General features: G+C 41.1%; 1 protein-coding gene across 1 annotated transcript in view; it reads right to left on the bottom strand.

The window, feature by feature from the left end:
- LOC121356598 (von Willebrand factor D and EGF domain-containing protein-like) overlaps window positions 1-10,261 on the bottom strand; it is a 169,510-nt gene extending 159,249 nt beyond the window's left edge. The window contains exon 1 of the mRNA XM_041473234.1: window positions 10,152-10,261. Coding sequence (XP_041329168.1) covers window positions 10,152-10,248 — 97 coding nt within the window. The 5' untranslated portion in view covers window positions 10,249-10,261. The remainder of the gene's footprint in view (window positions 1-10,151) is intronic.
- Window positions 10,262-15,549: the final 5,288 nt, after the last annotated feature.

Genomic DNA, 15,549 nt, shown 5'->3' with positions numbered 1-15,549 from the left:
AGCTGGGCTTTTACCAAGCAGCAATGATTTGATTCTGATAAAAAACGTACTACGATATCTTTAAGTTCAAAATTGTAGAAATACAGACTACAGCTTTTCAGAATTTGTTCCAGCTCTTTGCTTGCAAATCTTAGAAAATATATCATGTGAGGTGATGAGGACTTTACCCCAGGACAGTCTTCTCAGGTCAAAAGGTGAATATTTCAGGATATTTTGGGAGAAAAGATAATATGGGTGGAGTTTAGTGAAGATTTGGAGGTCAAAAGGTGAATATTTCAGGATATTTTGGGAGAAAAGAGCAAAGATAATATGGGTGGAGTTTAGTGGAGATTTGAAAAAGAATGAAGAAAAGAAGAATACAATGATGCCAAGCCAAATTCTTGGTGCTGAACAAAGGCAAAGTTTACCTGTGAATATTCAGCCAATGGTCAGTTTGGCTTTAGCAAAGATTAAGAACAAGTCAAGGGACCAATCTCTTTTCAAAATAGATCTATTTCTGCATTTTTCCAATGGCTTGATGCCTGTCACAGGAGAGGCCAGTGTTTGTAGGGGTGTTTGGATGTGCTGAGGTCAGAGATCTGCCTGTGCTGCCATCAGTGAACATTCATGCAAGTTCTCCCATGCTTTGTCTTGTCCCCCTTCAGTTTGGGTAGAAATGGCATTCTTTCCTCCTCCCTCCTCAAATGTATATATTTTACAGCTAATGAAAAAGCTCAGGAAATATAACTGTCCCTTGTATTGATTTTGCTTTTATGTAGTGCCTTTTCCCCAAATGGATGCCAGAAGGCACTCTTAAAATCAAACTATATAGAACAATAATTTCTACCAGAATGGAAAAACATGGCAGCAGCTTAACAGAGCACTTTAGTGCTAGGCAACACTTTAGGAAATGAAGGTGGCTTTAAAGAGCAGGAATAAGCTCATGGCCTTGAAGAAGTTATTGGAAATGAATAAAGAGCAAGATCAAGAACAGCCTCTGTAATCCACAGCTGCCCACTCTGGATGCAGGGAATATATTTCCAGTCCCTTGCTCAGAGCCTCTGATATTAGGAAATGGGTGTTTCCAAGAATATCTTATAGGCTGAAATGTTATTTAAGTTATGAGGGCTCTTAAGATGTCGGATTTCAGCTCACGTCACAAATAAGCCAAGAGTGCCCAGCCCTTCACACAGAAATTGCTCCAATATATCCCTGTCTGTGTGGCCCTGCTGCCCCAGCTCCAGGACTCTTCCAGAACCTCCCAAATTCAGGAGTCCTGTGCCTTAAGTAAAGTGATGCTCTTTGTAAAGTAGAAGTTAGGTTCTCTTTATCCCTTTTTCTTTATGTAAAATATCTAGTTGCCTTATGCCTTCCCTTAAGCATATAGGGGATGCAGGATAGTCCATGGCTTTCTTTGGGCATGAAAGGACTTCTGATTAAAAAAAGAAGCTGGAAATTGGTGTGTTAAAGCATTGCTTCCGAGGCACAAATGAACATAAATCACTCCTTTCTGCATTGCTGGGGACTCACAAACAAGTATCATTACTAAAATTGAAATTTATTGCCCCTTTTATTCAGCTTGTTCATTCTTCTAAAAAAAAAAAGTATGCTCTGGTTAGAGCTGGTCAGGAATTTTAAGCGTTGTTTATTTTACATGCTGTTAATGAAACTTTTTATAGAAATTTGAATGCAAATTTAGTTGTTGGTGAAGGTTTTATGTTAGGAAAGGAGGAATTTGAAGGCTCATGCACTTGGGCATAAGGTTTTGACCAAAATAAAAAGTATTGATCAATTGATGATTAGTCTATTTACTCATCTAACTATGCCAGAACTGCTTCATTATTATTTTTATTATTATTTTTTATAAATAGCATGTATACATTATGCCATAGAATGATAGAAGCTGCTGTCCATCACAGGTATTTATACCTTTACTGAACACATGGGAGACTGACACCAAAGCTTTCATTTCAAGATGTATTTAATTGCTAATAGAAAATGAAGTAGTTCAGATAAGATCTTCTCTCTGGCATAATTGATGGAGCAGCTCTGAGGGCTGTGACAGAAGAGATTGATCCAGTTCCTGTATCCTAAACCACAACATCTTCCCTGTCAGCAGTGATCAACAAAATATCAGACTATCAGTTTGGGCTTCTCCTGGTTATGTCTCCGTGGAAAAGTATTAACATTTCTAAGTGTTTGCAGTTGTGGAAGCAATCAGACAGGAGAAAAGCTCTCTGTGTGGATCAGCAGGGGTTGCTCATGCTGAAGGAGGAGCTCTTTGGGCACTCGCATAACCTGTGATGCAGGTAATCACAGTGAGGAGCTGGGCTGCAAGAGCAGTGACGGAATTCAGAGGCAAGCCCCCCTTCATGGGTGGGTTTGTGATTTGTGAGGTTTGCTTTTTGTGGCCATGGTTTTTCTTGCAGCATTTCTGCAGCAGTGATTGCTGTGAGAATTGCATGAAGCAGGGATGACTCTGGTGGCCACACGATGTTTCCTGTGCTTAGGGCCCCACTGCAGAGTTTTAGTGTAATACTCAGTTTAGCCCCATTGAAAACAACATAAAGCTGTTTTCTAAGGGTCTTAAAAAAGTAAAACCTGATGCTACCACAGACCCCAGATTTTCTGTTTCCAGAGCTGATGTTTTCCAGCTAATCAGGAATTTAGGGTCCCTGCCTCCAGCTTTTCTGCATGGCAAAGAAGCTCCTGCTTTCTTCCAACACAGTTTTTTGCCCTGGTGAGGGTTTCTGTGCCTTGGGAGCAGAGTGGGGCTGACCAAGGACAGCTCTCCAGGTCTCCCCACAGCCTTCCAGCACCTAATAGGGGTGCTTGGTATTCTCAGGAGGAAAGCTGCAAGCCCAGATCTAAGACAGGAGATGAAGTTGTTTGGAAAAAGCAGACGGATAACGTTGTCAGAGGTGTATTAATGAGAGAATGTGTCTCCACACCCATGCAGAGTGGAGGTAATAGCAAACAGAACAAGAAATCTTCGTGCATAGCAGACGACAGGAAGCAGCAGGGATAACTGTGGGGGATTTTCCTGATTAAGATATCAGTTGTTGGGGAAAGGCAGAGAAGCAGCGAGGGACTGGGGCGGGCAGTAAGTAGATTTATGATTTATGTCAGAGCTGTTTGTACTGTCAGGCAGCAATCATGTCAAGAGGAGGAAAGAGCTGTGAAATTCCTCTGGGAGAGGCATGGGCTGTGCTGGGATTGCCTGCAGCCCCAGCCCAGCTGTCCTGAGTGCATCAGCGCTGTGAGCCCAATGCCTCCACACCAGGGACAGGGGTTAACTCCAACCTCATCCTGCCACATCCAAGACTGAGCTTCCACGTGCTCGTGGTCTCTGGCTGTCATCCCCCAAGGGAATGCCAAAGCTGCCTTCCTCTGAGGGGCACAAGTGACGGCACAGCACGTCCTGCCCCTGCACCCACGCCCAGGGAGGGCAGCGGGAGCCAAACGCGTCTTTGCTCCAGCCTGGGAATGCTGTGAGGCACTCCAGCTTTCCCAGGGAATTTCTGTTGTGGGTCAATTGAAAAAGCTGAACGTGGCAAAAGACGGAAAATTATCTGAAACTGGAGGGTTTGTACATTTATCAGTTGTGAGTGGGACTTTTAAAGGATAATATGGGAGAACAGAAGCCCAAATACTCCCGGAGGGTTATGGGATGTCTGGTACTCACAAGACTGTTGGATGCAAAAACTTCTGGGGTGGCTCTGGGCTAGCTAAAGGAAAAGGATAGATTTCTTTGACCTCTATTCTGCTTTATACATGTTCAGAAAATCAAATATCCATGTATTTTAGCATTTGACGAGGGAGTTGCAGGTACAGTGGGATAGGAAATAGCCTTCTCTTCATTTTCCTTCTATTTCTTGCAGAAGAAAACCAAGAAATTAATTAGATTTCATCCTGTTTATGTCTCTGTTGCCAGCTTTAATCTTAATATCTAATAGAAAAAACAGAGCAAATGGCTTTGTGAATTTTTAGATATTTTTTTCCTCTAGTCCATTAAGAAAAGAGGTTATAATAAGGTAGCCTGAGTGAATTAAAGCATCTGTGCTGTTGAGGGAGGCTGAGTCACAGACAACAAGTTTTATAGCAAGCCCATGGTTGATTGTAAAGTAAATAATAGGGGGAAAGGGACAGAGAAGATTAAAGTAAGCTCTGAATCATGTTTGTGAATTGGTCTGATCTGGCACCTGGACCTGGTCAACAATTAACACATCTGATGGATGCAGTGAAGTCTAATATCCTAATTCTAAAGAAATTTTAATTATTAAGTTATGACTAACAAAACATTAGCTTAGGTGTTAAATAAGCCACTGCCTGAATTTTACCTTCCTTTGGTCTTCATATCAGCCTGCAGGATATCAGTGAGATAAAATTCCATGAGAATTTTCCATGAGGGTCAAACACCAGCAAAATACAATTTCAAATGGAAATGAGAAGGAAGAAAGTGTTGTCATAAGACAGGCTCCTTTCTGTGAAGGAATTGTCTAGTTCAGATCCCAAGTAATTTTTCATATTTACCATTAAACTCATTAGAGAGCTATTCAGGAACTCCTGAGAACCCTCTTGTTTTTGTATCATCTAGATTTATTTTTGTTCCACAGACTTTTGCCTTCTGAGACAAAATGGTTATTTTGTCATAAATTGATCAGCCATTTAAAAAATGGAGAGAAAGGCTAGGGGATGTTGTGCCTCTTCTTATTAGAATGAGGAGGAGGAAGAGTTGGGGCACCCTCCAGTTTGGGGGAAGTGCAGTGGCTACTGAAATGAAAAGCAAATACTGAAGCAGTCAGCACACAAAGCTGCCAAGGGACAGTTGAGTTGTAAAACACTTCAGCTACCACAGGAGATGCATTACATTATTGTGGTAAGCAGATAATTTGCTATCCAGCATTTGGAAGCTGCTTTGTAGAAAAAAAAAAAAATTAAAATGGGGAATAAGCAAACTCGTTCTCAATCGATGAATTAATATAAAACCAACAAAAGAAGCAGAGCAGACTACTACAATCACTCAGCTATATTAGGCAATCAATTTTTTTTCCCCTTTCAATATGTAGAATATTCCCTGGTGGCTCCCCGTGGATGCCATGCAGTGTGAACACAGCAATCAAAGTAATAGACGTCAGAATAATCAAAATAAGATGTGTCAGAAAGAAGCAAATGAGTACATACTCTCATTAAGTAAGTCTCCTAAGAGCTTAACATACCAAACTCTTCCCAGAAAAGCTGTACAAACAATTGCCTGCACTAGCACATGGCTTTATTGCTGTTTCAGAGACAGATAAAAACATTCTTCAATCTAATCTATGTTTTCTTTCAGATTTTACCATAAATAATCTCTACCTGAGGCAAAACACATAATGTAGCTGCCACAATGACATCAAAAAAGGTCATAACTAAAGGTAAAACATACTATTTTGAAAAAAAACTTAAAAATCATTAAACAAGCAACGTGCTGGAAACCATGTTAAAGACCATATCCATTTCTGCAGTGGACTGGCAATGTCCAACACCAAACTTCCATCTGTTAGGTGACAAGACACTTCAGGTAGTAAGCACCAAAAAGCCAGTATGAATCTTCCAGGGAAACAAAGTTTTAGACAAAATCAGTAATCTGGCTGCCTTGAGGACTTATCCCAGCAAAAAAATTCAAAGAGATGCAGTCCAAAATCAACAAAATGGTATTTCCACAATGTTCCCAGCCTTTTGAGGCAGCAAAACTATGGCACAAAAAAATAGGGGAGGAAATGTATTTGGAAGAAAGAGCCGTTTCCAAAGCCCAAATAATTTTAATGGGCTACAGAAGTGGTCTAGGAAGAAGTAGGAACAACTGGAAAAGAAATTCTGTCTCTAATGAAGCTAATTCAAGATTAACTTCTCCTTCTGTTCTCCTACTATATTTATATGATAAAGAACTTGCAGCATTTTGGAAGGTCAATGGATCATTTCTCATGGAAAACAATGGGAAATTGGCGGGAATTTCAAGTACTGGCCACCTAAAACCTGTTAAGCAGACTAAAGCCTACCAGAAATACTTTGTGTCCCCTTGAGTGTGTGTGTGGCCATTTGACTTAGGCTTTACAGGGAGGATGGTGAGGTGCTGAGCGTTTTCATCGCCCTCAAATTTATTGCATTGGCTGTTGTGCCAGTTCAGAGCTGCGCCACAGCTGATGGGGCTGGGTTGTGACTCCTGGGAGCCATCTCAGCCTCACCAGAGGGTTTTCCTGGTGACCTTGAGGCACTCCAGGTGCCCGTGCCATCAGTAAGGCAGAGGCATGTTGCTCCCTCTCTGCAGTGATCTGTCTTGTCAGGTCAGGAGCAAACACTGATTTGTCTCGACGCCTCGCGGCTCCTATCGATTGCCAGGGAAGTTGGATGTGCACAGTGCTTCTTCAGGTTTGGCATTCTGAGACAAAATAACTTGGAAGAACTGGACCATTAAGGGAAACATTTTGGCCGTGAATGTCCTGTACTGTTATGAGCAGTGTCTAATAAATTGATTCTCAATTTTAGCACAGTGCAGAGTAGTAAATAGCTGCTAAGGGGTTTAAACAGCTTACACGTTTGGCAGGATAATGGGAAATAGGCAAATCCTTGGGAGATGCAGCTGAAAGGCAGCCCTCTCACACCAAACTTATCTTTAAGTCTGTATAATTTTGATTTTAATTAATTAATTTAATCATTAACTTTCATCAGAAGATTGAAAAGCATATGCATGAGCAAAAAATGATTTCACTGAAAATTTCAAAGTTCTAAAATCTAATAGTGGCACACCAGTACAGGTCAGGAGAGTCAAAAAATGAAGAAGACAGAGGTTCCCTCACCCCTAGACTGCAACTGTGCCCAATTCTGCCTTCCTTATGAATTAACTTTCCCTGAAGTGGCACAGCCCTTGTCCTTCAGGTAAAAAGGAGTGGAACAAAAAAGTTATCAGCAAGGAGAAATCAGTGTACAGCCCCTGCTTCCCTTTGAAAGCACAAAATCAGATGAATTCAGATTTCTATCTTAATTTAAAAAATACAAACTGGTTTAATTTGGGCCAGTGGCCTGGTCTGGTGGGTGGCAACCCTGCCCTTGGCAGGAGAGTTGAAACTAGGTGGTCTTTTAGGTCCCTTTCAAACCAAACTGTTCTGGGACTCTGTGATAATTCCAGACAGTGAGGCTATAGTGGTATTTGATATTGACAAAATGTAATGAGAGGGAAATAAAATATTAGCCTGTAAACTACTTTTGATGGTTAAAAATAATGTTGGGAGAGAAACATACGGTAAAGGTTGTTCCTCTCCCTTTAGGAGTTGTTACAATTCCTTTGGCATGGCCAGGAGTCTTGGCTCTACTTCCACAGGAAAGCTTTCAGTGGGTTATTGTTTTCTTGTGAATGTCTGCTGTGCTTTCCCCAGAGCAAAGCCATGGAGCAAGATTAATCCCAGGGCTATTTCCAGAGGCACAGGAATGGTCTGACCAAACCCACTCATGGCCTGAGAGCTTGATCCCTGGAAGCTGTTCCAGGGATTACAGATCCTGGGGATCCCTGGGGTGGTCAGACCCCTCTTTGCTCAGGGACCCCAAGGGTGGAAGAAGCCCTGGGGCTCCAGGGTGTTGCTGGAGATCTGTGTGGAATGTTTGAGCCTGACCAAGGGATGGGACAGTTTGTCACCTGTGGCTGATGCTTGAAGCAGGTGGCAAAAATTCTGAATAGTTTGGTTAGTTCTGTTTGAAATGTTCACTCATGTGGAAATGCCTTCTCAGCTCCAGCAGATTTTGGTGTCCAGGATGGACAGACAATGGCACTCAGGTTTTGCAGCAGAAGCTGACAGTGAAATCATGGGTTGCTTTTGGTTTGAACACAAAGCAAATTAGATACTCTGATTTTCATTTCACTCCTGTACAAAACAAGACCAGGACTCATGTAATTGCAAGATACACTGAGTGGTTTTTGCCTCTTTCCATTTTGACTACTTTCCATATTTTGACTATTTCCATTTACTTTCTTAAATCAAATTAGACCACTTGGGTCGCTGGAAACACACCATCTTTCCATGCTGGCTGTAGGCACCTCACCTTCCCCTGACACCATCCTCTCTCTTCTCTTCCTCCACCTCTGGATATGCTCAAATTTCTTCTTGTGTGTTTCAGAGTTGAGGGAAACCCACAGGAGTAAACTTGCAAACAATTAATTGTAGCTGAGTTTACTACATATGCAACACCTTGCAGGGAAGCCCCAGTGGGTTTTGGGCGCTTCAAGGGTACCTTTGCAGGAAACTCATATCCAAATTAAAACTTTCTCAGTTGTACATTATGAAAAGGCTCCAGAGGGGATGGAGAGAAATTCCTTTTCACTGGTGATACAAGCAACTCTTTTAAGATAAATGTTTTTCTGTAAGATACCACTGTAAAAAATCTATTTCCTTTTTCTCTTGACTGACTTATTTACAGAATTTCATCTCAGAAAACTCTGACAAGCTGTGCTGTGTCAGCCCTCCCACATCTATGATTCACTGGGTTGCTTTTGTCCCTGATGCTTAGTCCTGTAATAGAGAGCAGCTATGGGTATTGTTGGTAAACTTTTTTCTATTTCTCAGTCAGGGGATTTAATGTAAAAACCCCAAACACTGAGAATTCCCTCAGTCACAGGGAGCTTCATTACCTAAAATAAGAATGCAGATGATTATAAAGTTCTTTAATCTTTAAATTACTTTTTTTTTTTTAACAAAGCATCAAAAAGTTCTTTGGTCAGATCTCTTATTCACCCTTAAATTCTTATGGGACTAGTAGGTTTATTAGAGTACAAAAGTAAACAGCATATGGCTCTGTTAATATCCTTGTAATGTCACAACCCAATCTGTCAGAATGTAAAGTTTTTTAAGCAGTTTCATTTACTTCAAGTCAACTTTATGGACAAGAAACCCACAAAAGGCCTGATGAATCCTTCTGCATCACCTAAGAGCACAATACTTAATTCTTTTGCGTTCCCAGTTTAACAAATATGTCCATACATATTACCTGCAGTAGGAAAAATACAGTGGCAAATACAGTTACTTAGTTAGTAGGAGTTAAAAGGTCGTTTCCCCCTGATGAAAAGCCTGTTCCATCAGATAAGTGGCTGCTACACTCCATAAAACTGGCAACCCTTCAAAAGGTTTGAGAAATTAAAGGCATTGTTTGAAGATAAAGGCGATAAGGTCATTTGCTTTGAGTTTAGTCCTGCAGAACTTTCCGGGTGACCCCTTGATATTCAAGCGAGGAGAGCTCCAAATTGTTTTATCTTCATGGAGCTAATGAGCGCTGGCTGACAGTCACTGTTAGGACCAGTTGGGACTCTACTGGAATTAAATATTGTAAAATATTACAACACATTTCCTTTAAGGGGGAGTGCCTCTGCTGGGTTTGCCAAAGCTGAATCCATAATCGCTCACAGCACTACGCTTTTTGATTTTCTCAGTTGCTTTTATTAACTCAGTTTTCACTAGCTGAATAATGTCTAACATGATTCTCAATGTATTTTTGTGTTCAATTAATAAAGCTGTATAAACAAGCCACATATGTGAAATCTATGTCCCCTTCAAACTCTCTGCCAGAGTGAAACAAGACTTACATTTAATGTGTACAGTAGTAGAGAAATTACTCAAGAACTTTTTATTGCCAGAGGCTGTAGAGCTGTGTATGATTATTATATATGTAATTAACTAATTTATAATGTTCCTCTGATATATGGTGTATATAATTCTTTCCTAGAGGAATAGAATGTTATTTTAAAGCCTTTTTTTTCTCTTTTATGGTTTGTTTCATTTATTCCATTTATGGGGAAATGTTATGTATACTCAAATTATTTTACTTTTTTTTTTTTTCTAGTAGGAAGTAAGAATTTTCACAGGTTTAAATTTTTTTTTTCTGTTAAAAAAATGTAGCAAAGGAAAGGGAATGTCCTGTAATAATCAATATACATCGTGTGCTTGGCTTTCACTGTGACCTTCTTCATTACTTTAGTTGTTTATTTTAACCGTACTTCCATCCTATTTCAGAGACTCTCTAATAATAGCCCTGTGTCACTCCAACCCACGTTCAAAAGTAAATGTAAACAAGATCATCTCAGTTTCAAAGACACGTGAACTCTATCCCCCAAACGACCATCAAGTAATTAAAAAGCACAAAATCCTTACCTAATGCCGCTGACTCAGCGCTAATGGCCAGCAAGGGAATCCAGCAGAGGTAGGCAACAAGCTGGAGATGCTGATGGAAAGGAAAGGGCTGCTGCATAGTGTCCAAGACAGCTTTTATCCCTGCATCTGCAGTTGCTTACAAGTTAACTTTTTGAAGTCCTGAACTTTGCAGGAAAAGCCATCAGCCCGCCTGCCTGTTTCAATTTTTTTTGGTTTGTTTTTTTTTTTTTCTTCCCTCCCCCGCCTTTCTTTCGTTCTTTTCAATCCAGTCTCTTGGAGAGGGCTTAATGTGTCATTAATCCCAGAATTTCCAAGAGAGAAGCCCTCCAGCCACACACTCTCACACACACACAGAGCACACACGTGTCCCTGCAGCTGCTGCAGCCACAGCTGCTGCAATTTGTCCCCCGGAGCTCCAGGACAGCCTGATCCCAAAGGAACTGGGGCTAGGAACGTGCTGCTCCTCAGGGCTTGGAGGCAGGCAGCACTGAGTGAAGATCACAGCAGTCACATCTGAGGGGCTTGAGGAACGAGAGGTGCTTGGCAGTGTCACCACAGCAGCCCCAGTGACAGAATAGAGCACGGAAGCAAAGAATTCCATCACTCAGGTTGCACTGATGCCTTAGGATTTTAGCTTGTATGTTTTTATCATGTATCTGTAATCCTGCAATTCTTTAGTGCACAGCTCTAAACTCCATACAGAGTATTAGCTGCTGTCTCCACATTTTGGTCAGACACAACAATTCCTCTCGAGGCTTGGCAATCAAGCACAACCTTTCTGTCTCAGGCCCTGAGAGATGTAAACAAAAGTGAGTTGGGGGAGCAAACTGGGGCTAGATAACTTCATTACCTGAAGCTGTAATTGGAAGATTAACCCCCAATGTTCAAATGGTCCAAACTTATAAGAAAACCCGTGACCCATGGTCCATTTTGGGTGCAGCCCCTGGTGGGAGCTTCATCTACCCAAAATGTACCTGGAGGCCTTTCAATACACAGAAATGCTTTTTGTCTTAATTTTGTCTGGCCTCTGCTTTAGGTAGCCCCAAAAAGGCATCAGCACTATCACATTTTTCTGAAGTTTGGTCTCTCAAGATGTCCTGTTGCTGCCACATGGTTCCTGCTTTTACTCAGTGTGAAGAGAGTTTATTGTGTGACAGTGCATTTCCAACCTTAATGCAAAACAAGATGAATTTGCTGTTGAATTGCATCTTACACTCTGATATTTACACTCATAGTGCTTTATTTAGAAAATATTGCATCCCCACCCACTGTTCAGTGTTTTCCATACCTGCCAGCACTCCTTTTCTTTGACTTGTCAAGTTTAAATATCTTGTGTCTGCTTGTTTAAGTGAGGATACTGTGAATTATCTGATAAGAGAATATTATGCAAGACTGTAAACATTCCACAAATCACTGTGAGGAGGATTTCATGAAAAGCACACACCAAGCCATTAAAAATATTTAGCAGCATAGCCAAGGATTTTCAAAAAGTTGTTCATTTGGCTTAACTACATTGCTCAAGGAGTTTTATTCTTGGATTTCTTGAGGACAAAATAGGTTACTCAAGAAGTAACTTCTAAATCTTTGTTCCTAATTTTGATTTTGGATTTGCTGTTGCAGAATCACTGGTTTTAGCAATCACATTGGATTAGCCATCTTACAGGCCTGACTTGTAGCCCTCTGGGAGTCTTTGGAAGCCTTTGCATTAATTTCACTGACGTTTAGATTATATTCCTTCAAGATCACCAGGACTCCAAGTCCAGTATTTCTGATATTTTTTTAATAAGAGATCTCCGCCTATTTCCTAGAAATGGAAAAAAAAAATAATTTAACAGTACGCAATTTTTACTTTTCTATGGCTTTCTGTGCTGATGTTTGAATTTATTTGTGGCAGTTTCTGCGCACTGGTAGGGGTCCAGTGTGGATTTTGACTCTAAGTTTTGGCCTAAAAGGCACAGCTCTGCTGAGATTTATCCTTGCCAAAATATTGGTAATCAAAACCAATTTCCAGCAAAGAGAGTTTTCCAAAATCAGTCCAGCCTTTTTTAGTTGTCTATTCACAGAAAACAAAAGGCAAAAAAAAAAAAAAAAAAAAAAAAAAGTAAGTGGAAGGTATTCAGGGCAATAGGAGAAAAGGGAAGAAAAGGGAAAGTTTTGGGGACTGTCTTATCCCTTACCTGTGTTCTCCTAAACAGATTTTAATCAGAGGGAGCCTTTGAGGGTGGTAAAGATGAAATTGAAGCTTCCCACTGTCTCAAGTAGGATTTTTTCCTGAGCTGGCATGTCAGACAATGAGGTAATTCCCATTCTACCCATCCAAGATGAGACCTTACAGAATTCAGAAAAAAGAATGACATTGGCTTCTCCTTACCCCACCTTAAATGTCATTTCTCAAGTAGGATTTTTTCCTGAGCTGGCATGTCAGACAATGAGGTATTTCCCATTCTACCCATCCAAGACGAGACCTTACAGAATTCAGAAAAAAAGAATGACATTGGGTTCTCCTTACCCTGCCTTAAATGTCATTAAAAAAAATTTTTTTTTCTTTCATCTGACTGAAAATACCTGCCAACTCCAGTGACAAGAAATAAACTCACTGTGCCCCCAGGGCAATCCCCTCTGTTGGTATGGACTGGCTGTGTCCTCTGATTCTTCCAGTCCTTTCTGCAGCTCCTGAGCAGGAGGAAAGTTTGGCATAATGGATTTTGACTGAGTCCCCAAAGGATTGTCCTTCCCCAAATCCCACCAAAGGATTTTCCTAACAGGGATGAGAAGAGGATCAGTTCTGGGATTCTCTCTTCCTATTTCTTTTAGTAACCTTTTCCCATATATCTTAGAGAGATGCCAAAAACCTTAGGATCACTAAAGTGCAGTATTCAAACCTCTTGTTAGCCCAAACAACTGCTCCTTGTCTCTTACCTTAGGACCACACAGATGACATGAAATGGGAAGCAATTCATCTGAATTTATGCCCACTTTGGGGAAATACACAGTGGGCATACAGTGATTAGAGTTTGTGTTTCCCTCTGTTTTGTGGTCTTGTGTACAGAAGAGAGCATTGCTGGTTCTTCAGAAAATAATGCAAGGAGTACTGTATGTAATTAGAGGACCAAGCTCTTCATTTAAGTGAGAACTAGTTGTGATTTTTAGGGTAATAATTCATTACACATAAGCATAGCCTCCTTTTCAGAGCTCTGGGATTACAGAGAATGATTTCTACATCAGATCATTTGGTGTGTCTATCTTTCAGCTCCTAATTCCCTTGTGAGAGGGAGAACTCTTTTAGAGAATCACTCCTCATTAGCCAGTGAAGGAAAATACAGGACTTCAAACTCTAAAGCAGAGACAAATTGCAGGAACCTCATTATTATCTCCAGTTTTTTTTCAGGCTAGCAAGAGCATGAGTGCCTGGGCTCTGAGGCAGCATAAGTGCTCCTGTTAGAGGCAATAAATCAGTTCCTTGTAACTGCAGTGCCCCGTGGCATGGATCAAGGTGGGATGTGCTCCCTGCCCTGACCTGGAGCCCCCCCAGCTCTGGCAGAACAGGGGCAGGAGCCTCTGTTTCTCTCTCCTCACTGTTTTGCTGCTCTGACCACCTGAACTTTAGCTGGGCACAGTGTGCCCTTATTAAATCTGCAGATTGCCCCCTCAGTGCCCTTCTTGGATGGCACCACTGCCAGGTGCCAGGCCACACACAGGATTGGTGTGTGAATTATTCATATCAGCTCCTTATTTAATGGAAAACCCCAAATTGTTGCAGACATGTCACAATGAATCAAATTGCAATTTGCCTCTGCTCCAGAGTGCCCCAAGACATGTCTGAGAATGGCTGTTGTTGCTCAGCAGCTCAAACCCAAAAATGGTTATTCTATGGGAAGAGATTGGCAATTACCAAATATTCATAAAGAGGACACTCATGTGTAAACAATGAATGTTGGAACTGGCTGGTGATTTCCCATCAGAATCCATTTTCACAAAAGCTTATGATTTCCATGAAATCTGTATGAAAGAGAAATCTTTCATTTCATTTTTTAGAAATATTTTTTCCTTCTTCTTCCTACATCAGCTCAGTATTTATTTCACTTTTGTGAACTGCTCTGGCTGTCTGAATTCCTTCTGCCAGGGATTGCTTCAGCCTCTCCAAACATCATTTATTGTGCAACTTAAGTGAAATGGATACATGATTAAATTACCAAACAAACTACATTTTGATCCTTCTTCTGCAAAATTAGTATTAATGACTATGGAAGTGTTATTGAAGCTTTTTGCCTCTCCTCCCTAAGTCTTGACTTATTTTGTCTCAATAGCAAAAGAAAGAGTAAGAGAAATGGCTTCTCACAGCCTTCATGCAGTCACTGTTGCTCAGGAAATTTTCGGACTGAATTTTCTCACTGAGTGAACTTTCCATTTAGGAATGAATTTCCTTTGAAAAGGCAGCAGAAAGACATTCCACAGGAGGTTTTCATCAGTATCAGCAGTGCAAAGGCATGAAGTGGAAAGGTGTTGCCCATCCCTTGAACCATTTCATTCAGCCTTTTCCTTTTTGAAGAAATCAAAACTCTCAAGGGCAATCCCCTCCCAGGTGTTCCAGCCAGGGGTAATAATGAGAGTCAGAGCAGAACCACCAGCTTGGACTGAAAAGAGACTAGAACCAGCCCTGGAACTGGCTGTCCACATACCTGTCACCTCTTCTCTCATCCTCCTTTCCCACCCTGGCTGCTACAATTTGATGTTGTAGGAGAGGCTGTGTGAGCAGATGCTGAGTTCAGGGAGAGCTCAATTCCTGCTCCTGGCCTTGGCAGGGCTCCTCTGGGGCAGGCCTGGAGGATGCTGCCACTTCCACATGGATGTGGCCTCTTCCAAGCTTTCAAACAGGATGCTAGGAGTAAATAAAAACCATCAGAGCTGTACAGAAAATGTTACATCAACGATATGAGGTGTAAAATACGTCGAAGCTGTTGGGTGAATGAAAACAAGTGGCAGAGCAATGTGAGTATTGCAGTGTAGATCACTCCCCTAATTTGATTCAATTGCCTTTCCACATTCATTCCAGACAGAAAAATGCTGCAAATATAATTTCTTTTCAGAGATGATGGGTTAATATAAGTATTAATGGGAGTATTCATCACTATCAGATTAACTCTAAGGCCCTAAGAGACAGGCATCTCAGCAGATTTAGGAGGACAGTTAGGCTCCTCCATAGGATGCTCACCATAATTTATTGTTTCAGGATCCCTGAGAAATCCCCTGGAGAATCCTCACTTCATCCCTGTAAAGGAAACTAAAGCATCAAAGTGTGTTTTTAAAACTCCTCCTCTTCTTCCAGTCTGTGTCATACACAAATAGGAAATGAGGTTTAACAATTTTGTTAAAACATTTGCAATTACAAATAAGAATT

The sequence above is a fragment of the Pyrgilauda ruficollis genome, unplaced genomic scaffold (assembly GCF_017590135.1).
Source record: "Pyrgilauda ruficollis isolate IOZ18807 unplaced genomic scaffold, ASM1759013v1 scaffold3, whole genome shotgun sequence".
NCBI classification, from domain to species: Eukaryota; Metazoa; Chordata; class Aves; order Passeriformes; family Passeridae; genus Pyrgilauda; species Pyrgilauda ruficollis.
Note: the sequence above shows the minus strand (reverse complement) of the source record. Positions and strands in the feature narration are given on the sequence as shown.